Raw genomic sequence first — 26,618 nt, 5'->3', positions numbered from 1 at the left:
TGGAGCTGTTGTGTCCTTGACCACCTCTTGGATGGCCGCCGAGTGTTCCATTGCTACAGTCGCCGGGTCCGGTTTCAGATGTATTTTAGGGGAGCGTCGCCTTCTCACTCGTTGCCAACCGTCTCGGGAAATCTGTGATGATCCCTCTTGTGTGGGTCGCGGGGAGGTGACCTCCCCCTGCTCATCATCCGGCAGGTCAAGTCCCAGCAGGACACACGTGTCCTGGAGCGAGCGAAGCTGGTGGAGGGCCCCCTCCCATTTGAAAATCAGAAGAAACGGGTGACCCCAGGAGTAGGGCACCCCTTTGTCTCGCAACAATGTTGTGACCACCCGGAAGGCCCGCCGTTTCTGAAGCATAATCGCGGAGAGATATTGGAATAACGCCACTGGATTGTCCTTGAAACTGAGAGGTTGTTTCCGACGGGTTTCACTCAGAATCCTTTCTTTCAGGGGGAAGTCCAGGAGATAGGCCAGTATGTCTGGGGGCAGGAGCGCGTCGTGCCAGGCCAACTCTGTGTGCTCGGTCTATGCGAATGGTGAAGTCGGCAGGTTCACCAAGGATCTCCCTGAACAAGTCCTGCAGGTAGCTGGTAACACTATTCCGCTCAGCTTTCAGTGGCACTCCCCGAACCTGTATGCTGTTCCATCGGGAACAGTTTTCGAGATCTTCCGTGTGCGCCTGGAGGTCCACTTCCTGGTCCCGAAGGCGGAGGACCTCTTGCTGCAGGAATACCAGCTCTTCGCTACGGGCGTGGCCCGTTTCTTCCATCGCTGCCACCCGTTCCCCCAGTCCATCCACATCACGGCTGAGTTCTCGCTGTTCACCGGCTAGGTCCGGTTTCAGAGCCTGAAAGTCATCTCGCAAGGTGTTGAAAAGTGATTCCAGGAAGGCTTTGGTGATAGGGGCCTCCCCATCACCTCGTTCTAGGGTGGCAGTCGACACGGGTGGCGGTGGGGATGTCTGGGTCTTCTCCCCCTTCGTCGCGGTTTTCGCCAGCATGTCAGGGATTGTGCGACCCCCTCTGCGATTCGCGTTGGCCAATGCGCCACGCTCGCGCTGTCTGCGTGGGACAGGGCTGTCCGGGCACTGCAGCCGGGCGTCGTGCAGCAGGAGGGCGCCCCCAGTTGGCTAGATGGCCCGGCGGCAAGAAGGCTGAGTCTGTAGGGTGGTCGGCCCCTGGGGGGGGATCTCTCGCTTCGGGGTATGCGCCGAGTACGTCCTCATGGAGGGGTCCGGTCACGATCAGCCGAGCTGTCTGGCGCTATTTGGTTGGGCGCGTCCACTTCTAGCGCGCTCCACGTCCCCAATTGATGAAGGGCAGTATCACGGGTGGCCGGCCGCCCCCCGCTCGCTGGGCACAGGCCTCCCGCACCTACCGCCAGTCAGGCCCAGCGAAGCCCGGAACCGGAGTCTCGAGTTTCGAGGTGGCGGGCGGCGTGTGTTCAGGCCCAGTCTCCCCCCGCTGGTCAGCTCAGTGCCAGGGTCCGCTTGCAAGATGTCAGGCAGGTGCGGCGCTACGGGGCTCACCGCAGGGGACCCCGGCCAGGGTGTCTCGGGGCCTGCCGCCTTCCGTGCTCTCCGGGTAGGTGCTTCGCTGGTGCTGTGTAACCGCGGCAGTTCCCTGGTGATGCGCTAGTCAGGCCCAGCAAGGCCCGGAACCGGGGCCTCGAGTTTCGCAGCAGTGATCGGCGTGTGTTCAGGTCCAGGCTCCCTCCGCTGGTCAGTACATCGCCAGGGTCCGCTTGCCAGGTATCAGACAGGTGCGACGGTGCAGGGCTCACCACGAGCGCCCAGGCAGGGGCAGGGCCAACGCCGATCTCCGCTCCTCCGCTCCTCCGCACTCTGTAGGCCCGAAGCCGGGGCCTCGCGTTTCGTGGCCGCCCACCAGGGCGTCTCGGGCCGGCCGTCCTCTGTGCTCGCCGGGTTGGTGCTCCGCCGGGGCTGCGCAGCCGCGGCAGCTCTCCGGCGATGTGGTTCGTCGAGGGCAGCGCCCCGCTTGCGAGTGGGTAGTGGTAGATCTTCCGGAGCCCCAACGGGAGCCCCGTCTGGCAATGCAGGCCTGCGGCTGCCGCTCTCCTGTCCCCGGGGGGGTGCGGCTGTGGCGGGCTAAGCTCGGCCCTCACAGTCGCTACAGCAGCCAAACACCCCTCGGTGGGTACCGTTGGTCAGCACGGTACGGCAGGGCAAACATGCCGATGATTTTGGGGGGTTTGCGGGCTATTAACAGGGCAGATCGGGGTTCAGGGCCGAGGAGCCGAGCGGGACACGTCCTAGCAGGTCGCCATCTTGGCCACGCCCCCAAAAATATTATTTTAGACACAGAATGTAAATGTGTTTCTCTCTCTTATTCCAAGATAGGTGATATTTGTATCAATAAGCCCTTCAACTCCCACCTACTGATGCATCACCTGGCAGCAAAGTCTCAACCTTCAGGTTGTTTCAGTAAACATCAAATGCCTTTCTACAGAAAAGCAGCAATCCCACTAGCCTCCATAGCCTTACTCAACAACCACCACCCTAGAACAAGCATTCTTACATGACCTCACCAGCAACTTGTTTAGGGATGCCAAAACAGTTGTAAGATGCAGCTTGCATCCAATATTGCTTCTCATGGAGATGCCATTTTAACATAAGATGAGAAAGCTCCTGCACTTTATGGACAATATATTGGACACAATGCAGATTAGAAAAGTGCATTTACACATAATTGTATCTTTCCTTGTCAGCAATGTTTGTGAAAAACTCCTAGATAAAGCATAAATGACATTCAACAAAGATCGATCCTTCAATTTTAACCAAGTTAATTATGGGTATATATTTAGCTTATTTTTAGGGACTAATGTTCCTTTAGAATAAACACAACCCCTGACCTCCTTTATGTGCAGTGAAATGAACGTAACTGAGCGCAACTACTATGGCCCTACTGGGCGGTAGGTGGACTGCCTTGTCTCCCAATCTCGCTACAAGCAAGCCAGTGGTGTGAGGGCTTGGTCAGTCGTTTATAAGTCTCATAACTACAGAGCCTAACTTGTGTACTCCTTTCACCCCTTTCTCTCCTGCTTATTTCTATCACCCTTTTTCTTGTTCTCAGCAAGTCACGTCAGGTGGGGTTAGCTAGGCATATGTTTTGAAGTGCCTGAAACACTGTTGTACCAACTACGAATGGCTAACCTTGTAACAGAAATGCTAATGTCTTTGCTTTTAAAATGAATCATAAAATACTTTGAAATAAAAAATAAAAAAAGAATAAACACTGAAAATAATATGCATTATATGTGTTGGTGCTCCCATTGCACAAAACGCAATGGTATAAAAACCCATATTTCAGGGCTCCTGGTGAAATACAGTTATCATCATACCCAAACCACTCTGCAGAGTGTCAACACTGGGTAGTCAGGCTTATGTGGCATTGGAGGACTACATTATGCAACATGGCTTTCTGCTATCGTAAAAACTGCAAAGAAAAACGGCACATTCTATGACAGTATCTATTTCATTCATTTTAGCCTAGAATGTATTTTTTTTAAATCTGTAAATGTTGTGTTAAATGCAGTAAATCCAAGATTATCTGTTAAACATTACAGCCTCAGAATCACATACATCCTCTGGATCTCAACATTGTCCGTTGCTCCATCAAATATTAATTCATAAAATGTAAATCTAAATATTCTGATTGCAATCAGTGCCCCTTGTTTGCCGCACTTTGAAGACAACAGCTTTTTCAAAATCACTATGCCAAATTAAATATAAATTTTATATATCCATACATCTAAAACTTTATAAATAAATATATATATATATATATATATATATATATATATATATATATATATATATATATATATACACACACACACACACAGAGATACACACATACAAACAGATACATAGTGATTACCTACTAAAACATCTGACCTTCGAAGGCATTCCTGAAATACTTACATCGGTTTCAAACTCTTGCTCCTCATTCGTGTACACATGGTTTATTTCAAGTAGGTGGCGTGGGAAATATCCAAAATTGCTGCCAATCTGTGAAATACAAAGAAACGGTGTTTAGTATTAAACAAGACAGAATGTTTGGCAAACATACATTCCTTTAAAAACTGTAATTTCAGCATTTATAGCTATACACTGTTTATCGAAACAATATGTGTCAGGAGACGCTTAAACACATTTATTGTCTACGTGGGAAATCTCCTTCTTTAACAGGGCGATATCACTTAAAGGGTTGGAAATTTTCAGGCAACAAAATTCTCTAGTGAAAAAAATGGAACAGCAAAAACAATGCACACAAAAAAACTGTGGAGGAGGGCACAAGGAATGACAATGGGGTAATTAAACAAACTTAAGGGTTAGGTCAATGGCAAGGATTGTCTGATCCATGTTGTAGCGCTTAAAGACCTTTGGTGATTAGCGCTTTACAAATGCAACCTAACATTAACATTAAAGGGAACACATGTTAGTGTTAGGACTTAGGAAAGTTATAGGGATAGTCTCAGCGAACAAAGGGAAATGCCAGAGGAAATGTTACAGTAATGGTTAGATAAAATAGAGTGTTAGTTTGAGAGTAAAACTAAGGTTAAACTGAAAGGAAACGGTGAAGTTAAGATTTAGAGAGAGTAAGAAAGGTTATACCTTAAATATACAACCCGCCTCCCGTTAAAAAAATGGAATTCTGAAATATACATCATTTTTCCAGAACATAAAAGTAAACTTTTTGCGAAAAAACAAACGTCGATAGTGATAAATCTCAGATTATTTATTCTCGGGGTTTTATCTTCAGAGACTGATCATGTCGTGATTAGTTGTCTAGAAAAAAATTAATATGGAGCAATCTGACATGGATCCAAAGCCACTGTGCTGTACTGAAATGGCATGATATGAGAACCTGTGCTAGGCTTTATTCCTGTTTGCTGCGTTAGCTCCTATGCCTCCTCCACTCCATCCTGTCTATGACACCAAGGGCCCAGGAAGATGATATCCAGGAAAGAGGCTTCTCATCATCACCCTGGAACAGCATATTTTTTAACCCCTGTCCCAGAGTCCACTACGCTAGCCACTCACCTAATCTCCAGAAGGTAACAGACAAACGAGGCCAAAATGTTTAAAAAAGCATACTTCTTTATTTAATTGAAAATATATGGCAAAAACTGAAATGAAAAGCAATTTGTATGCAAAGAAAAAAAGGTCAATAAAAGAATTTGGAAAAAAAACTAATTGTCCTTTGACATATTTATGGATAGGATGGTAAACTATAAATTAAATTCTAGATTACATTGTTTAATGGACACTTGACAGCTGGGATTAAAGGCTGATAATTTTAGTTCGATGTATGTGGTTTGTGACTCTAATGTTATACAGAATGCCCAGTCTCATCTCTGTGTGCAATAACTAGTTTGAGATTTATGTCCACATATAAGCACTATTTAAAACTGTAAACTGCCTTTGGGCAATTTGTTTTATTGGTTATCTTGTAAACAACAATAATGGAGTTCGAAAAAATGGATGGAAAATGTGTTGAAGGTTAAAGTCAACTGTGTAAATTTCGGCAGCAAAAATAATCCAGGGGTGTGAGCCCTACTCATCTCATTTATAAGGACTAGGCCCTGGGAGAAATTTTGTCTACACCAGTACAATCTCACAAAATTTCCGGCATTTCATGTTACGTTTGTTATAGAATATGGCCGAAATTACGCCATGTTGCAGAATTGAGATTTCGTTGGGGTAAACATCCTATGACAGGACGGCTCAAACAACACAAATGAAACAAAACGCAAGCAGCTGCTCACTTCACATGCATTTTTTCTAAAGTGTGAAATGCGTCCTGTCCAAAATACCCCCAAGGATGAATTTCATACAACACCAAAATGGCATTTTTGCAAAATAATGCATATCCTTTTGTGTATTTTTTTTTGGGTGGGGGGGGGGGGGGGGGGCATTCTCCGTAATTTCAGCAAAGGATATTAAGCGAATTTCGCTCAAGCCTAATAAGGAGCAGAACAAAAACACACCATTTACCACACAGCTGTGAAAAAACCCCACGGCGATGAACCAAATAATGAGTGAGAGAGGTAAAAAGGAGGGAACTATAACCGATGTGAAAACAAGGGCACAAATCAATTAGAACCTGCACCCCTTCCACACCCTCTCAGCAAAGGGTGCAGGGGGAGTGTTATAGTAATTAAAGAAAGACTCATTATATATTCTTACAAGATGACAGACTCTTGATCCTACAAAACGACTTTGTTTACTTCCTTTGGAATGCCGCTGAACAAACTACCACCAAAATAACTGTGTCCACTGCGGCACCACCGAAGATGGCTGATGCCTTAACCCCTTCCATGCGGATGACGAACCCCAGCCGTCATGCACTACGGTGCTCGTGTGCTGATGACAGCTGGGGTTCGTCACGGCCCGCCCCTGTTCGTGTTGTTTACAGCACACCAGGGGAATCGCGGCCGAATGGAAGGGGTTAAGGGAGGCCAACTGAATAGAAGTCATTTACAAAACAAGGACTGCGTCAAGTCTAGCAACTCCGTGAAGCTCAGGAACATGAACGAACAACCCAAAAGCTCACATGGTGAGGAAAAACACCAATGTAGCCCACCATCAAAAAAACCCTCATCAGACATACACGTAAACAACTATTCTGTGTCATACTATTACCGTTCAGCTTACTACATTTTAATTGACCGGTCATACCAAAAAAATCATAAAATTATGTGAAAGTAAAGATAAAAGCTCATTCTCATCCTGTAGCAAAATAAAAGGTTTCTACAGCAACCCATCTAACAAAGTATAAAAAGCACCTAATTGTAAAAGACCAAAAATAATCCCTACTAAATTACTCAAAGCCCAAACATTAAACATAAAACTCTAATCATACACCCTACATATTATTTGTTCTGCTATATGTGAATTTTGGTGCTATACGGTTTCTTAGATTTCAATGGTACTACAGGTCACAACAAAATTGAAATGTAGGAATTACAAACAAGGTTTTTTATACAGAAATTGCAGGTTTCCCGCCATTATGTACCTCAGACAGACATGTAGAATATTACTAAGACCAGGGGAATGGAGTGTGTGTACACTGGGGAATGTGGACATCTGGGTGAAGTACATGTGGTGAGGAAGTGAAATACAGCAGCACCCTTGAGTAGGGAGCAACTAGCGGGTTGTCCAATACATCTCTTAATGACTAGATACATTACACTTTCTACAACAATCTCACGCTTTGATTGAACCATGTAAGAACTGATGTATTTCATGACAAAAGGCTGAAGGATAGAGGGAAACAAACGCTCTTTTGGAGCCTTTTACATGAGTTTTTCAATACAGGTATCTTGTCTGTTTTTTCAGGTGAGAGCTTTGTATAATTCAGAACCGAAGTGTCTTCTATATTCAGAGACCCAATGTTCACCCATGGCCTATGGCTTCCAAGATACCCACAATAGAAACAAAGAACTAGTAATGATGCATCCATAACTTGCTCTTTATGTATAGCATCATGTCATACACATCCAACTAAATCAGTCTCACTGGATGTTTTTTGGCTAGTGACCATCTTTCTGTCTCTAGAGACAGCCTATTATTCTGCACCTTAAAAATCTTTTAACATTTCTGATTCTCACCCTTTAGATGAGGCACGACCCTAAACACTGGGAAGCAGGTGTAATTACTTCCCAACGAAAAAGGACACCCTTGATAGTGATGCTGCTTACAGCTTCCTAACCATCACTTCACTCATTTTTATGGAGAAAATGGTTGCAAACAACTTTAAGGCATCCTGGAGGAGAACCAGTTCTTAAGCAGCTGGGATTACATCAGGGAAGAGGGTTGGAAACTGCACTGGCAGTAGCTTTGGATAAGTTGAGGAACATTGAAGCAAGTGAGGGCAGGGGACATTGCGGGTGCTGGAGCTTACTGCCATGGCTGATTCGGTGGATCATATCATACTCAAGATTAACCTTAGGGAATTGAAAATTACAACAACTGTGGCTATCTGGGTCTGGTCTTTCTTGGAGCATCACTCTCAAGCCCTAACCTTTCCATTGTTTCAATCAATATGATGAGCAACATTTAGGCCAAGAAGAAGGCCCAGCTAATCAAACATTTTGGGTGCTCTGCCTGACAGCACCTTTCTGACTCTACACCTTGACTAGAGTGCTCATGCCACTCTAAGCTGGGAGACTGTCTAGCTGGCATTAAAGGGTGAATGAGCAACATTTCCATCTAGCTTAACCGGAATAAACCCAACGTGTGGCTCACTGGAAATCACAAGTACCATGGAAGTACCTGGCCCACATTGCTAGGCAACCTTCACGCGTCAGCAGCTAAGATGAAATCCGTAGGTGCAATTTTGGGTGATAAGCCTTGTTTCAAGGAACAGATAGTATGCTTTCATATTTACATCTTATCATACAGAATTAATTCTACTGTAGATTAATCACTGCCTGTATATTGTTGAGGATTGACTGTTTTAATGATCTCTATATCGGCCTGCCTGATACAGAATTGTCAAGACTGTAGAGAACACAAAATCTGCAGTTAGGAAAACAGTAAGACTGAAGAAATGGAATCATGTAGCAGACAGCAGGAATAGGTTACAGTGGTTGCCAATAAAGACGAAAGTTAACTCAAACCCCCTACGCCTGATGTATAGGGTCCACTCTGGTAATGCCCACTCATCTTCTACTTCAGCAAAGCTTCTCCGTACCAACTTGTGCCTTCTGATCCGTTTCCCAGGTGCCAAATTATCACCCGTTGGGCAGATCTCTGTTACTTGAGACATAAGTTGCAGATTTCTTGGCAACCCACTTACGCCAGCTGTTGTAACATCTATCTGTCAAGAAAGCAATCAAAATGTTCTTTTTCTGCTAATCTTTTTGTTCCTTTCTGTTTTCCCTCAGGTCTTATGTTGAAAGTGGTGTCAATAAGAACCATGATACTGTCTCTGGAGTGTAAGTGTGCTCTATAAATAATAAATGATGGGAAACAAATGGAGCTTCATTGCTTGATACATATTAACCCCTTTCATGCTCATGACGAACCCCAGCCGTCATGCACTACGGTGCTCGTGTGGTGATGACGGCTGGGGTTCGTCACGGCCCGCCCCTGTTCGTGCTGTTTACAGCACACCAGGGGAATCGCGGCCGCATGGAAGGGGTTAAAGGAGCCACTATTACAAATCAAAGAGTTTGTTTACAAACATAGGGACGAAAAGCAGATGAGCGGGCACACCAGGATTTCAACTTGCGCCCTTGAACATCAACATTGATAGTACTAGACGTTTGAACCGAAACAGTATCTTAGAGGCTCCCACGAAGCTAAGACCTCAGGTGTGAACAAATTAAACATTTTGGGATGTGGTGAGAACTCAGAGTATCCTCACAGCGCACATTACCTAAAGGGGCAGCAGTAGTCAGGTCAAAAGGTAACTCAAGAAGCAAGTACAAATGTATGTTATTATACCGCTGTATTTCTCCCCGCGGGGAATCACAACGCGGTCGTTACAACGACCGCATTGTGATTCCGCATACCAATACTCAGCAAGTCGGAACAACGACTTGCGGAGGGGGGGCGCTGGATGTTGGAATAGTATAATTTACTATTCCAACTCCAGTCTGTGCGGACAATAGGGAAGGTGTTGGATTTTAAATCCAACACCTTCCCCCCTCCGCAAGTCGTTGTTCCGACTTGCGGAGTAATGGTATGCGGAATCACAATGCGGTCGCTGTAACGACCGCGTTGTGATTCCCTGCGGGGAGAAAGATTTGTGGCAAGCGTTGTTTACCCTCAAGTACACCAATTCATCTTTCAATGGATTCTAGTTTACTCGATGAGAAGGCTTCAAGGCTTACAAAGTGCAGTGGGGCACTTAACTCCAGCCTTAACGCATTCTCATCCTCTTTTTGCCATCTTGCAAGGCTGCACAGAGCTATATTATTTGTCCTGTCCACAGTTAGAACTAATAAACAAAGGCATAAATCATGAACAATACCAAGTACATTAAAAAGCTATTTAATAAACAAATACTACACATTATGGTTACTCAATCCAGAAACTAAAAGCACAGTTCACCACCATTAGGAATTGTACACATAAAATGTGTAAACATAGTGCCTTGGACAGAAACATCTAGTCAACTTCTAGTGCCCTTGGACAGATTTCACATGTTAATATCGCCAGTATCTGATCATGTTAAAATCAAGTAGCAGCCCAAGTGACCATGACCCCACACAACATCATAATTAATTCAGTAATTCTATCACTTGAACATGCTAGGTACTCAACCTCTAAAAGAGTTTGCACTGGTAAAATGCTGGACAATATTAAGACATTATACCAAACAAGCATAATGCTTGTTAGCTATTCCCGAATCATACAACTTTATTGCTTTAGATATAGTGCTGATTCCATACTTTAACAACTAAATCCTCAAAAACCATCTCCTTGGGGCAACTAGTCTGGGACAGACACACAAAACATGCAAGGGGAGTCCATTGTCAAGGTTATACAGATGTTGATTATCAAGGTTATACAAACGGCATAGCCTACTACTCCTTCCTGGATCATTCAAGCTGCCAAGTTTGGTACGAGTCTGTAGGGTATTCTACATGAGTGTTTAATAAAAATAAATACAATTACAATATCTCATTGATTAGAGTAGGTTGCCTCTTCTGAAAGGGTGAAGTACTAATTTGGGCAGCAAAGTGTACCACTGGAATGAGTAGCAACTGTAATCACACAGGAAAAGTCACTGTCTGGACAGTACCGTTCAACATAGCTTATAAGGCCTCTACCTTACACATATCGGCTATAGCCCAAGTCCTTAACACTTTCCACAAACTTCAACAAACCAACCAAAAATCAAATGCCCCGTCTTTAAAACTAGCCAATAGCGGACATAAGCTAACCAAGCTTTTCCCTGGTTAACCTAGACTCCCTAATCACGGATGTTTGACTCTAACCACGGTCAACATGATGCTCACAGACAATTGTGCCCTCCCCAACCTCCATCAAGGAAAGAAGTGACTCCAGCAAAACTCTAGGTTTAATGAACAGACTCAAGAATTGCACACATTCAACAAACAATTAGGGAGGGTCTAAGGGCAAGTTTACCGACCGACCAGATATAAGCTTGGGGGATATTAATAAAATTCTTTTTCCACCCAATTCACCTAATTTTATCATTACCCCTCACGTTTCACTTTAATCACCAGACACTGCTTTTTTCATTAGCCACTAACATACCTTTCTGTTCTGCCCTCACACCACATTTCGGTCACGGTAACAACTTACTGGCCGTTATGTCTCCTGGGTAAGGAGAACCCAAATGATGACAACAAGGGCGGTACAGTGTGGCTTCTGATGGGAACAATATTTTTCTCCACATACTCTTGAGCCTTGACTTGGCCGTTAATTAACTTCTATCTCTCACTGATACTGTTTTGCATGCTTTTGGTTTAGTGGTCCTTCTTGCTTGACTTACTGACTTGCTCTCAGACCCCCAGATATTTTTTGTTGTTGTACATCAAGAATTGCACACCCTGCTCTTTAAACGTCCGCCAGGGAGAAGGGGGTGTTGGCAAATGGGAAAAATCTTGCAGCGAGGCAGCAAACACGGGGAGCGCCACTGGCCGCCAAAAGGCTAGCTACGCCACTGACCCGACACATACTCAGAGCAAGAGAAGGAGAAACACACAAAGTGTAAAGAAGTTGGACGAGAAAGGAGGAAAACCGTCACAAAGGGAGAAAGCAGAATCCTGCAAGAGTGAGATTAAGGTTCAAGGAGCGTCTAGTAGTGGATTAAAGAGGGATGAACTGGATTCAAGACTACGCAGCCTTAGTATTTGGTGCACTGGCAGCAGGGATCTGAGCAGAGCTTTGGGCACAGGCACTCATCCTTTTACAAATTAAGCACTTCCTGGATCTATACTAACTTCCGCTAAGATGTGAATCCAATATGGAGGAGTTGGCCTAACGGCTAGGGCGGTCGACTTCGGACCTGGGGAACTAGGTTTGAGCCTTCGCAATGACACTGAACCTCCTGTGATTCTGGGCAAATCACTTAATCTCCCCTTGCCTAACAACAAAATGAATGTGTCCTCATGTAATGCAACTGGTGCTATGTAAAGCGCTCGGATACCCGAGTCTGGTCATGTTCGCGCTATATAAACCTCTATAAAATAAAATAAAAAATAAAATATGCAGCTTCTCAGTGATATGTGACAAGTCACCTATGAAATGATGTGATATGCCACACAGAGAAAGTTCTATGTCTATCTATCTGCTCGTCATATCAAAATGGGGTTAAAGTAGCCCACAGTACATGATACGATGCTATAAAAACAAGATGTAACCATCTACACTATCATGTGTGCCATCTATCAATAAAATATAATAAAACAAAAGTTTAAAAAACATCTACACTATGCCCACGTTTCTCTCAGCTCTCAGGAGCCCCTGGCATCAACTGAAGTGAACTACGCAACAGAAACGAATGTTAACAGTGCCTCAAAATTTCTGAATCTGCAGTAGCGACAGCTATAATGGAACTTATTACTGGTCTTAATCTTATCAGGAGGTTGAATATTCTAATCAAGGCTTCCCCTTTCTTAAGTTGTAGCTGCTTGACAGAAACCTCAACCGTGTGTCGGTTAAATTGTCTTTGTCCTAAATGACGGTCCTGTGGTTTTACTTGTGACCCTGAAGTGCTCAGTCGTAGGCGGTGTTTCCATTCAAACTGTTCTAAGAAAGCTTTCAATTTAACTTGGGTTTTCTTGAGCTCTTCATCCAAACTCACATCGTGGCTTAGGTTTTACATGAGGCTTTAGATGTAGTAGCTCATGCTTTAAAAAACAAAAGAAATAAGACCTTTGCAACAATACCATGCTGGTGCTTTTGACTCCTCCCTCCCCCATCTTTCTGCAGGATGACTCCTTGCCCCTTCCTCTTCGTTCGAGGCCTAATCATCTATCCTTTCGTAAAAAATTACAAACCCTACTATTCAGCAAATAAGTCAGCTCACGTCCCTCAATCACACACGTTCAGTCCATAGCGCTAGGACGCCTCAGAGTAGCTATCGCGCTCTACAAAAACTAATTCCATTCCATCAGAAGTAAATCTCACCCTGCAACTTGCGTGACGTCAAGAAATGAAGATCATTTGATGGTTGTATTTGTTCCTGCAGAAATGGCGTGTTCAAGGTCTACTCTACATCGTAAGAAATGTCCTCCTTCGTCCCTCTTTGTTGTATCTCCCTTTCACCTCGTGTGTTCCAGACTCCGCCTCCTTGGATGGCAAAACATTTCTACTCCCTCTGGGCCCCATAGTACTCTTCCTCCTAGCACGTTCCATACCCCCCTCCTCCTCCTACAGTGTTCCATACCTCTCATTGTGCCCTGCGTAACCTTCCTCCTCGTGTGCTCCCTACACCGCGTTCTGGTGCACTCCATTCCCCTTCTTATGCATTCCATACTCCTCCTCCTTGTGTCATCCATACTACTGCTCCTTGTGTCATCCATAACCTACCTCCTTGTGCCTTCCATAACCTACCTCCTTGTGCCTTCCATAACCTACCTCCTTGTGCCTTCCATAACCTACCTCATTGTGTCTTACATACTCCTCCTCCTTGTGCGCTCCATACTCCTCCTCCTTGTGTCTTACATACTTCTCCTTCTGGTGCACTCTATACCTCTGTCCTCCTTATGCATTCCATACTCTTCCTTCTTGTGTCTTCCATACTCCTCCTCCTTGTGTGCTCCATACTCCTCCTCCTTGTGCGCTCCATACTCCTCCTCCTTGTGCGCTCCATACTCCTCCTCCTTGTGCGCTCCATACTCCTCCTCCTTGTGTCTTCCATACTTCTCCTTCTGGTGCACTCTATACCTCTGTCCTCCTTATGCATTCCATACTCTTCCTTCTTGTGTCTTCCATACCCCTCCTTCTTGTGCACTACATACCCCTCCTCCTTATGCATTGCATACTCCTGCTTGTGTGAACCATATTTCTTCTCCGTATGTGGCTGATGCACTGGCTCCTCCTGCCCCATGATGCTCACCTTTGTGTGTCCTATACACCTCCTTCAGCGATCTATATCTGTCTCTCCGGTTCTTTCCAATTTCAACCCCTTTCCACACCCATCCTCCTTGAGTTTTCATTACTCTTCTTCCTTCTGTATCTTATACGCCACTTCCTCCTTTCCCATGATGCTCCTCACCGAGTGTCACATACTCCTACACATGTGACCTGTGCTCCAACACCACTTTTGCCGGTTGTCTAATGAGCCCCCATAGCATGCGACCACTGATTCACACCTATCACACTGCTCATGCAGCACTGGCACTTACACCAGGCAGTTGCAGTTCCATGGAATGGGTCCTACTCCTCTGAGCAACTTTTACGTCTGTGGGTGGGGTTGGGGGGGTGGGGGGTGGGGGGTGGAATGGCCATGTATCCCCTAAATGCACCCTTCTGAAACTCATGAGTTGGTGATCAGCACCCCCAAAATGACTTGTTGCTCTCTACTGATGAAGGAAAGAATCTAAAAACATTTATCTAGAGTTACACAATAAAGGCTGCAACATGAAGAATGAAACATTAAAGACTATTACTGAAGCGCGTGCTATCATGCACTGCATTTACCATGATACACTGGGGCAAACCTAGTGCTGGGATGTGAGGCAGTGTGGTCTGACCCCCTTTCTGGTTTGCGAGCGATTACTACTGGTGATATCTGTACATTTATCATTTTAAGAGCACTCAAAGACATTTTTAGGTAGAGCCTGCTTAAGGAAGCTTGAACAGTGCATTAGTAAACACCTCTTGAAAACATTCACGATAATTGTTGAAATATGCAGGCAAATGGCACACCTGTCCAATTGACAAATGAGATACAGGTATTTGGTATTTTTAAGTCTGGGTGTTGACATCATTAAACCTTTTGCTTACAATATACAAAGAAAGTGTCTTTTTCCTCACTGGCTTTCTTCAACTAGCCTCTCTCATGCCATTGGCTTGAGACTTGCCAATCAGGTCTTGGTTTAACCCAGAGGAGTATTCATCTCTCACCTAATGCCACTGGCTACTTGGGTGTATCCGTCTACCTCCACTTCAGCGCTTGCATTGAACGGCACAAGGGACTTCTTAATAACTATATCCCTCTTAGCCGGCTCATGCTGGTTCCCTCCCATCTTCTCACTCTAATGTGTTAACATGTTTCACCCGATTAAACCCAGGCCTATTGCCGTTGCCAATGCTCGTTTTAAATATTCACCTCCTTGTCCTTAATATGGCCGTCCAGGAAATTGTCCTTGCAGCCTTCGAGTTCCCTCCAGAGCGGGCCTTTTCTGAGGTGAGGCTGGTTTATGGCTGGGTCTATCTAATCTCAGCTGTAATACCAGGCAATCACCTGATTAGTGTCACTTATCGGCTGCTGTGCGAGGGCCACGTGCTGCTTAAGGACTTCCTGCGTCTATTTAACCGGCCAGCAGTGCTATGCTTCGGTTTCCTGGTGAGATCCAACTGGACGTACATTGTGTAAGTAGAGCCAACTCAGGGTAAGGGGACACGCATACAACACCGCTTCAGAAGGAAGGCAGGCTATCATCAACCAGTAAAGACGGGCCTGCGGTTTGTGGCGTTTACCGCAAACTGTCAGGAGCTTTTATTTGGGATTTTTATTTGAACAGTAGATTTTTCATTGTATTTTAAGTTGACATTTATCCCAAAGTCCAAAAACCCATAGACCTCAAGTTCATCCAATAAATAACTTTTCAACTGGAATTTTCACCACATCACCTATTTGTTTTAGTGTGAAGTGCTTCCGCTTTACTGTGCATTGCACTCGTGAGATAGAAAACTGTCCTAAGTGCTAATCAAACTACGGTATCCAAGGGTTTGAGTTTTGAATCTGAGGATGTGCCTTGCAGGTAACCCGATGGTCAATAATGTGCTCGGTTACTAGTTGCCCACGTTCAGCAATATCTCAGGAATTGGTAACTCAATCCCTTTATAGGCCCAGATCCAGACCTCATGTGTGAAGGGGGTGAGGGGCAGGACATGGCTCATCGACTGCACCAGGAGCTGCGTGTGTGGCATAGATGGCACCAGGACGTGTGTGCAGTCTACAGACAGGCACTAAGGCGCCCTTAGCATGGAAACAGACCCTGCGGATGGATGATGTGGCTCAATCAATAGGGGCTAAGGAGGCTCAGCCTTCGCCAACTGCAGCCTTGGCACATTCTAAGCAGGCTCCCCGGGCATTTACTGGATGTTGGAGGTTGGCAGTCAGTGGATTGATGCTTTGAAGCTCTCACGTGGCCATCCATGCACTGCACACAAAAGATGCATCAAAAGTAGCACATTGCACATTAAAAAGCACCACAGAATATCATTTCCTATCATTATCAATAATATTACTTTCTTTAATGCACACTTACAGCAAACTAGATTATTGCATGCAGTTCAAATGAACCCAACTCAATGGAGCTCCTTTTAACGTCACTGGAAGCAGAGATGGGTAAATGAACCCTGAGAGAACTTGACCCTTTGACGTGGAGGCGCCTGGGTGATTGATCAGCCATGGAGCTAGGTTCATGCAGTCTGCCTCTTGGGCTGGACCAAAGCCAGATGCTGTGCACTGAATGTCCACCACCAGAGAGTCGAGAGTTGTTAGATATATTCTATTTCTGGCTGCCTTCAGCACGGACTGTAAAAAAGGCCCAGTGGTAAGCTATGGCTTGACTGTATATAATCAGCCCCTAAGGATTCCCACCAGAGGAAAGAAAAAACAGATGAATCCTTCTAAAACCAAATCCCCCCCTCCCCCCAAACAAAAAAATAAAAATCAAGCGTATGTTGTACTGTTTCCCAAACAGCAGGGATGTTCCAGTGGACCGTTCAGAATCACTCCAAGGGTATATAACAGTAACCTAGTGCCCCCTCACCGGGCCATCCTCTCTGTATCAGCACCTCCGGGCCATCCACTCTACATCAGCATCACCGGGCCATCCTCTCTGCATCAGCATCACCGGGCCATCCTCTCTGCATCAGCATCACCGGGCCATCCTCTCTGCATCAGCATCACCGGGCCATCCTCTCTGCATCAGCATCACCGGACCATCCACTCTCCATCAGCATCACCGGACCATCCACTCTGCATCAGCATCACCAGGCCATCCTCTCTGCATCAGCATCAGCATCACCAGGCCATCCTCTCTGCATCAGCATCACCGGGCCATCCTCTCTGCATCAGCATCACCGGGCCATCCTCTCTGCATCAGCATCACCGGGCCATCCACTCTCCATCAGCATCACCGGACCATCCACTCTGCATCAGCATCCCCGGGCCATCCTCTCCGCATCAGTATCAGCATCCCCGGGCCATCCTCTCCGCATCAGCATCCCGGGCCATCCTCTCCGCATCGATTCAGAAAAGGGGGTGGTGATGAACAGAGTGTCTGAATTGAGCAGAGCACTCTTACCCAGTCCAAAGATCAGGGCTTGATCCATCACCGTTATTTATCTCACTGCCCCATCCCAGCTCAGAACCTGGCTATATGCAAATCAGTCTGTCCCTGGCCCAGTGCATCATGGGAACAGGGCAGACTAAACTACCAAGCCAATTCTTCACCAGAAAGGAAACAAGCTACCGGGGACCGGTTTCTGGCATTTCAGCCGTCTTCGGCCCGGCTTGCTTGAATCCTGATGGAGCAGTGAGAAAGGGACTCATGTCTGAGTATACCCTGCCACACCTATAGTGGCCAAAATCGATTCAGAAAAGGGGGTGGTGATGAACAGAGTGTCTGAATTGAGCAGAGCACTCTTACCCAGTCCAAAGATCAGGGCTTGATCCATCACCGTTATTTATCTCACTGCCCCATCCCAGCTCAGAACCTGGCTATATGCAAATCAGTCTGTCCCTGGCCCAGTGCATCATGGGAACAGGGCAGACTAAACTACCAAGCCAATTCTTCACCAGAAAGGAAACAAGCTACCGGGGACCGGTTTCTGGCATTTCAGCCGTCTTCAGCCCGGCTTGCTTGAATCCTGATGGAGCAGTGAGAAAGGGACTCATGTCTGAGTATACCCTGCCACACCTATAGTGGCCAAAATCGATTCAGAAAAGGGGGTGGTGGTGATGAACAGAGTGTCTGAATTGAGCAGAGCACTCTTACCCAGTCCAAAGATCAGGGCTTGATCCATCACCATTATTTATCTCACTGCCCCATCCCAGCTCAGAACCTGGCTATATGCAAATCAGTCTGTCCCTGGCCCAGTGCATCATGGGAACAGGGCAGACTAAACTACCAAGCCAATTCTTCACCAGAAAGGAAACAAGCTACCGGGGACCGGTTTCTGGCATTTCAGCCGTCTTCGGCCCGGCTTGCTTGAATCCTGATGGAGCAGTGAGAAAGGGACTCATGTCTGAGTATACCCTGCCACACCTATAGTGGCCAAAATCGATTCAGAAAAGGGGGTGGTGATGAACAGAGTGTCTGAATTGAGCAGAGCACTCTTACCCAGTCCAAAGATCAGGGCTTGATCCATCACCGTTATTGATCTCACTGCCCCATCCCAGCTCAGAACCTGGCTATATGCAAATCAGTCTGTCCCTGGCCCAGTGCATCATGGGAACAGGGCAGACTAAACTACCAAGCCAATTCTTCACCAGAAAGGAAACAAGCTACCGGGGACCGGTTTCTGGCATTTCAGCCGTCTTCGGCCCGGCTTGCTTGAATCCTGATGGAGCAGTGAGAAAGGGACTCATGTCTGAGTATACCCTGCCACACCTATAGTGGCCAAAATCGATTCAGAAAAGGGGGTGGTGATGAACAGAGTGTCTGAATTGAGCAGAGCACTCTTACCCAGTCCAAAGATCAGGGCTTGATCCATCACCGTTATTTATCTCACTGCCCCATCCCAGCTCAGAACCTGGCTATATGCAAATCAGTCTGTCCCTGGCCCAGTGCATCATGGGAACAGGGCAGACTAAACTACCAAGCCAATTCTTCACCAGAAAGGAAACAAGCTACCGGGGACCGGTTTCTGGCATTTCAGCCGTCTTCGGCCCGGCTTGCTTGAATCCTCTCCGCATCAGCATCTCCAGGCCATCCTCTCAGCATCAGCATCTCCAGGCCATCCTCTCCGCATCAGCATCTCCGGGCCATCCTCTCCGCATCAGCATCACCGGGCCATCCTCTCCGCATCAGCATCACCGGGCCATCCTCTCCGCATCAGCATCACCGGGCCATCCTCTCCGCATCAGCATCACCGGGCCATCCACTCCGCATCAGCATCACCGGGCCATCCACTCTGCATCAGCATCACCGGGCCATCCTCTCTGCATCAGCATCATCGGGCCATCCTCTCCGCATCAGCATCACCGGGCCATCCTCTCTGCATCAGCATCACCGGGCCATCCTCTCTGCATCAGCATCACCGGGCCATACTCTCAGCATCAGCATCACAGGGCCATCCTCTCTGCATCAGCATCACCGGGCCATGCTCTCTGCATCAACATTAATCTCTAGAAGGCGCGTGGAGCACTAGAACTGATGCTCTGGAGGAAGCAGGGTTATGGACGTGATGCAGTTATCGTCTGTAGTATTCTGACATTCTTCGACACTGAATGGTGTTTTAGGGGCCTACCCACTTCCTTCTCTGCTCGGGTCGGATTTAAGAACGTGTTCTAACCCCGAGAGCAACTGGAATGAGTTAACCTGGGTCACATGGGAGAGCGCAATGCTTATAAATAGAACCCCTTCACCGCACGCAGCAACCAAGGTGTGTCATCAATGCACCTCCCTTAAGGGTACACAGAAGAACAAGGAAAGACATTCTCAAAATCAACTTCTGTCTTTTGCTTCTTTTGAATCTATCTGAACAAATTCACTTCTCTGGGGCTCTTATTTTCTAAACCCTGAAGAGATTGAAAGTGAGCTGGAAAAGGGCTTTGCTTCGCAGCACTGGCTACGAGAGTCCCTGACAAACCCCATGGGGAAGGGGAGGCATCGGCTCGTGGTCACGACTGCCGCTATATTAGAAGGCTTACATCGGTTTATTAGCAGATATCAGCCCTGAGGGCTCACCTACACTCCACTAGCCAGCAAGAAAAATGGAAACACAAACAACAAGCACTAGCAAAGCCAACAGGTTTGGCGTTGGATGTGGGCCTTCTGGCTTTATCAGTGCTCCTTTTGTCACAGGATATGAACAACTTTACAGCTGGGGAAACTACCAGGCCTTAAATCAACCCCACAAAATGCTATTTAGTGGTGTCAAAAGCGCACACTTTATCAAAGTAGTCCCTGGCACTTAAGGGAACTACTTTAGGATTACTTTATGAGTGCGCGTGCTCCTTGTAAGACGACAGAATGCCGTCACTCGCAGTGACGTTTACCAATGGTGAAAGCGGGCTCACTCACTGCCCCATTCTTAATACTGTGGGGGACGAAAGAAATGTGAATGCTGCAGTAACAGATCAATGTATGAAGAGGGCTGTCTCAAAGCCCCAATAGGCAAGTCTACTATACATATCATTTTAATAAAACCAAAGGTCTTGGATAACGCCAGAACTAACAAACACTGGCAAAGGTAATATTTCTGGCTTTGGCTGCCATGCTTTTGCCATTGTCAAATGTTCTTTTTATTTTGACATGGTTTTCGAAAATTCTTATTCTGGAGCTGCTGGTGGGCCTTCACTAATTAAAAAAATGTGTCTAAAAGTAAAAATATTTGTTTACTGTCAAGAAGAATGCATTGTCATAGTAGATTATGAAACCTGAAGGAACTACTTTGCGTGCAGATATGATCTGCATGAAAGATCGGAATGCCATCCCTCACAGTGACGGTAACCAATGGCGATAGCAGGCTGACCCATGTGCTATGCTGTACTGGACGAAAGAAGTATGTCAATGACACAGTAACAGATCATTTGATGACGAGGGCCTGCTGAAAGAACCCATATGTATGTATATTATACATATACTTCTAGTAAAGCCAAAGGTCTTGAATAAAATAAAGCCAGAACTAACAAACACTGGCAAAGCCACTAGGCCTGACTTTGGCTGCCATGCTTTTAGCTTTGTCAATGCTGGTTTCATTTTGACAAGGTTTTAGAAAAAATAAATTTCTGGGGCTGCTAGTGGGTCCCAATGAGTATTAAAAATAAAAATTGGCTAAAAGCAAAAATATTTTTTTACTGTCAAAAAGCATGCATTGCCATAGTAGACGATGAAACCTGATGGAACTACTTTGTGTGCAAGTGTTATCCTTGTGAAAGAGCAGAATGCCGTCACTCACAGTGAAGCTCCCAATGGTTGCAGTGGGCTGGCCCATTGCTCACTGCTGTATGCTGTAGTGGGCAGAAAAAATGTGGATGCAAAAGGCAAAAATGAACGAAGAGGGCTGGTGAAAGCCCATGCAAATAGGCATATCATATGCAGAGGTCACATGGATGGCATCTGTGGGGAAAGACGTGCCCATAATTTAATTTAACAAATCCAGTTCCCTACTTTTTGTGAAAAAAAATTAAAAAAAACAACTTTCCCAGGACAGTTCATTCTGACAGTTGAGATGCCTGAGCTGAAAGGAAAGGGAGGGATTCGCCTGTGCTGTGAAGGGGCAGACAGATAAAGAAGAAAAAACGCCTTCTTGAAAGCACTTTTTTAAAATTTCAATCCAAAATATTTTTGCACTTTTTGTGGCAACCTATCTTATACTGTGTGCAATGCAAGTTTAAATATTGACTTATATATTTACAGTGCTTTCGGACACAAGCTGTGACCTTCTAACACTAAAAATACAGAAGTCACTATTTCCCACTACAGGAACAAGGATTCAATTCTGTTTTCTCTGGTTACATACACTGACATCTGCAATGATCACATTAACCAACAGAGGTTTCATAACATTTAACAAGTGCTTTTCTCACGGATTAGTTTCACCTGTATTATTAAGTAAGGTGTGTGTGTTCCTTTACATACAGATATCTAAAGTTGAAACCTACAAAAAAGTTACAGGATATCCTGTTCTTTTGAGCCACTCCTTTGAACCCACCTCCGTGCTCAATGACTCCACCCCCATTGCACTTAGTATCATAGTTCCCATACATCTTTTTCAGTTGTGGCTGCTCCACGAAGCAGTAGTGGGGAGGGAGGATGGGAGGGGTGTGTGGGTGAAGGTGAAGGGGGGAGAAGAAAAAAAAAAAAAAGATCACTTACCCACCACCTCTCTTCCTAGCTCCTGTTCGAACAGGAAGCAGGATAGGCTCCCCTAAGGCAGTCTCAACGCTCAAGTTGGTAGTTGGTGAGCGTGGCAGGGTCTGCGGATGACGTCTGCAGCTGGGGCGTGATGGTGGTGTGTTTCCAGGTGTCCGGGAAAGTGTCAGAGTCAATGGAGGCATTGAGGATTGGTGCTAGTACTTCACTTATCAGTCGGAGTCCTTTGGTGAAAACGTGGTGGGGGCAATTGGTCCAATGGGGCCACTGAGAGGTTGGTGTGCATAGTAAAAGTAGTTTCCTAAGTGGGAAAGGAGGGCCATGAGGTCAGGGTTTGTTCTTCGCACTTGGCGGGCAGGAGAGTTACTAGGGTGATGAGGTCTGCTTGAGGGGGGAAGTTGCTGCATTTGGAGGGGATTTGATTACAGTAGAATTAAGAGAGCATGATGCAAAGGCCTTGAGATGGGGTGATGCTGCTGGAGGCAGCTAGAGGTGTGGTGAACACTTTGATAATGGTGAAGATTTCCTTGCTGCTGTTTGTTTTGTCGTTGAAATGGTCTGCAACAGCTGTGCGCTTGGTGTTTTGGATCTACTGGTGGTAGCATCTTAGGGCAGATTTTAACCCTTTCCATGTGGGGCTGTTTCCCCCGCTGTGCTGGGGGTGGGGGGGCGCGTACAGCGCCCCCATGCTCATGACTAGGTCAGCTCGTCATGAGCTACGGCGCTCACGACGAGCTGAGCTCGTCATCGCCACACCCGTTCCAATGGAACGTTCAGCAGAGGAATCAGCCCAGCGTGCAAGCGTTCCACGGAACGGGCGAGGTCATGACGAGCTCAGCTCGTCATGAGCACCGGAGCGCCGTAGCTCATGACGAGCTGACCTCGTCATGAGCACTCAAAGGATTAAGACATCTTTGTCCTTGGTGTCTCATCTTGTTCTCCATTGGCGTGCTAGTTGCAGTGGCATTTTGTCATCCTGAGTTCCAGCTGGACTGTTATCAGTTTGACTTTGGGCTACGTTTGAAAGGAGCTTGGGTGTTTGTGCATTCAGAAAACCAGCTGCTGAAGTTTTTGATGGGTTCTGGAAAGCTCTTGGTGTGGTCGGGCCAGAGTGTTTTCCAGCTGAGGCCGGCGTGTTTAGTGGTGGTAGGCCCGATGCTTTGCGGGATAGGCATATTGAAGCAGATCAGGGCGTTGTCTGTACAGGTAATGGGGCAGGCTTGTCGACTGATGTTGCTGATGAAGGAGAACATGGAGATCAGCTGGTGTCAATGGGGTGGGTAGGTCTGATAACGTGTTGGGTGAGGCAGAGGTTTCCCAACTTTTCCAGAGGTGCTGTACGGTTGGTGAAGAGGTCTAGGTGAAAGGATGATGAAAGTGCTGAAGTCGATAGTGAGGGGTGCAATAAAGTCTATGAAGTCGCAGGCAAAATTATTGTAGGGGTCCTGGTGGTCTGTGTATGAGGGTTGCACCTCGGAAGAAGTGTGCAGAGATGCGTAGCTTGAACGTGAGGTGCTCCATGTTTCGGTTCATGTAGGTGGCGCAGCTGATCGTGTCCTTGAAAATAATGGTGACAATACCGCTAGACTTATCTGACTGTCCTGTAGCTTGCGGGGTAGGCTGTGGAGCTTTTTGGTGCAGAAGACGGGCTTAGCCATGCTTAAGTGAAGAAGAGTAGGAACAGAGTATGGTCATGCAGCAGGTCCCATATTTTCGTTTTGGGTTTGGCGAGTGATTGGGTGTTGGGTGTTGAGGAGCACACATATGAGTGTGGCGTGCTATGTTGAATGTGCTTGATCTGTGGGCGTGTGGTGTGAGTACTGGATGCTGTTGGTGTGGGACTGCGGGTTCATGAGATCTTGCAGGAGGTACATGAGGGTAGGTATCCGCCCACTAAGTAAGACTGAGTAGATTGGGTATTGTATGGTGCAGCAGAGATGCGAACGGCAGCTAGGGTTGAACAAGTAGAGCAACATGGCAGGGTAGCAATTGGTCAAGGGAGGACCAGTGTTCCTGGGGCTGGGTGCAGTCCAAGTGCAGATGGGCTTGCCTTTAGCACGTCATCGGCACACCAGCAATGAACCTGCCTATATTAAGCAGATCATGGGAGGGAAGAGGATATTTGATTTTGCTGAAAATTATATATATATTTTTTTACTAAACTATCATTTTTGTTAAGTCAAAAGATCAAGGCTAACGCCAAACCTGAAAAGCACAAATCAGTAAAAGGAAAAATGCAACCATGCTCATACAAGTCTATCCTTGCATACCCATCTTCCTAAACCACCAGATCGGGAAGAATATATAGGTGCCGCACAGTCTTTTACTTTCTTGTTGGGTGTATTCTGAAGGATCCTGGGGTCAAAAATATTATTATATGAAATGTGTAAACACTGTACTGTTGGGCACAACACTTCAAGAAAGCACTGTGTAAATGTAATTGAAATCTCAACACGATTTAAATGAGGAGCTTACAAATGTTACTGAAGTTTTAACTTTTTAAAGCTTCTCTTCTAGTAATATTAATTTTTAAAGCTTACCCCAGACCATGGACTCAGGATGTCGACTCATTACTTCAATGTTCTGAAAGTAAGGGTGTTCAACATAGGCCCAGAAACGGTAGGTCTGCAGGATAACTATAGACTATATAAAGGTGCTCCCTTTAAACTCTTTGTGTGCAAAATATATCTTTGGTGTGTAGCCTAAAACATCTGGCATGAAGCTAACCCCCTTAACTTATGATGGATACCCTTGACCAAAGGTGAGCACAGTGTTCACTGAAACTGGGGACAGCCAATATCTGAAGACCAGTTAAGCCTTGAAAAAGTTTCAGCATTGACAGCGCATACCAGAAAGTGAATGGCTTGCATTAATTTTAAGACACATCACACTATGCAAAGGACTTCAAACACAATGAATATATTTAACATGATCATCTGGGTCAAATAAATCAACATGGGCGAAGATGGGTGTAAGATGAGCAGGCCCCAAACTATTCTTCCAGACTCCTCCCTATCTTAAAGGTTCCCCATCAAAAAGAATCTATGCCTTTGGCCCCAGACTATCTTACCTTGAGGGTACAAATTATTTATCAACTTTATGAACTTTGAAACACTTTTGCAGAATGTGTTACTGGGGGTTGATGTCTAAAGTTTCAAAGGGGTAGGAAGACAGACAAGAGGAGGAAGGTCACTAGAGACCAGGAAATACAAGGATGTAAGCAACTATGAACCAGAACCGCACCTATGGCCCAGGTTAGCACCAATGACCCAGGACGGAGAGGATTTGCGACACATCACATTAGAAACGGGATGCGGATTTGAGTCTTGCCCAAAAGGCATAGGGTACAAAAAGGTCCAGCCAAGCCTGGCCATAGAGTAGGTATCCGCCCACTAAGTAAGATTGAGTAGATTGGGTATTAGATAATTTATCTGATTATCTTCGGCCCTCTTTGCAGCCAAATATTTCCCAAATAAATGCCATATATTTCTTCCACAGGATCATGAACTTTGAGCGATTTCCGCCTGTGTGGGGATTAGGATGTGTGTGCTGGCACATAGTGATTTTTTCGTGTTCAGGACCATGGAAAATCCACTTAAAAAATAACACCAAAGGTTCAGAGACCACAAGAGATGCCTCAACGCCAAGAATCCTGCAGGGAGGACAGCACATCCAGCCTATAGTGAGGTCCAGCAAGGCTGATACCAGCAAAGGATTGATGGGAGAAAACAAAACCTTTCAGAGAAAGTGACTCTTCATATCTGCTGTGAATTTAACTAAAAACACACAGTCTGGTAAATGTGAAGCCACAATCATGAATGGTTTGGTAGATTTAGATGCAAACATGGTGGTGTGGATGGAAAAGAATGGCAAGGAACACATGGGCTGATTTATATGTTGGAGAGAAGTATAGTCCATTGCGGTGTATCCTTACCACCAACATAATAGTCCTAATTTAAATGCGGGCGGAACTTTGGTGTGACCACTTCATTTCCGCTATGGCTAGACCCCTGCGACGTCGCAATGAGTAAGGGCCATCGACAGTTGACCTCTATGTACGGCCACTTAATTTAGATGGGCGGACATACAGATCAGTTTGAAATGCCCGTCACAGCCAGGAAAACCCTGGAGATAATGGGGAATGATAAAAAGGAAAAAAACTCCAATGGTGTGGGGAATTTTTTTTTCTTTTCAAAAACAAAATCCTGCTTTGGGGTATTGTGTTTGAATTCTTTTTTTAAATGAAACTTTGTTTTAGGGTACGGAAAAGTTGCAAAGCTTTGATAGGAACTGCCTTCACAGCTGTTCAGGTCAATGCCTTAAATATCCACCAGCCATTTATAAATTTGGTCATTGGGACCTCTGCCAGGGGGATGGATTAATTTAGTCTG

At 45.8% G+C, this 26,618-nt stretch overlaps 1 protein-coding gene across 2 annotated transcripts in view; it reads right to left on the bottom strand.

The window, feature by feature from the left end:
• MIA3 (MIA SH3 domain ER export factor 3) overlaps positions 1-26,618 on the bottom strand; it is a 340,580-nt gene that overhangs the window by 272,784 nt on the left and 41,178 nt on the right. For both annotated transcript variants that reach the window (XM_086927939.1, XM_086927940.1), the window contains exon 3: positions 3,944-4,030. In XM_086927939.1, coding sequence (XP_086784065.1) covers positions 3,944-4,030 — 87 coding nt within the window. The remainder of the gene's footprint in view (positions 1-3,943; positions 4,031-26,618) is intronic.

This window comes from Lissotriton vulgaris, chromosome 6 (genome assembly GCF_964263255.1).
Source record: "Lissotriton vulgaris chromosome 6, aLisVul1.2, whole genome shotgun sequence".
Lineage (NCBI taxonomy): Eukaryota > Metazoa > Chordata > Amphibia > Caudata > Salamandridae > Lissotriton > Lissotriton vulgaris.
The sequence above is the reverse complement of the archived record's forward strand: the minus strand, read 5'-3'. Positions and strand labels throughout refer to the sequence as shown.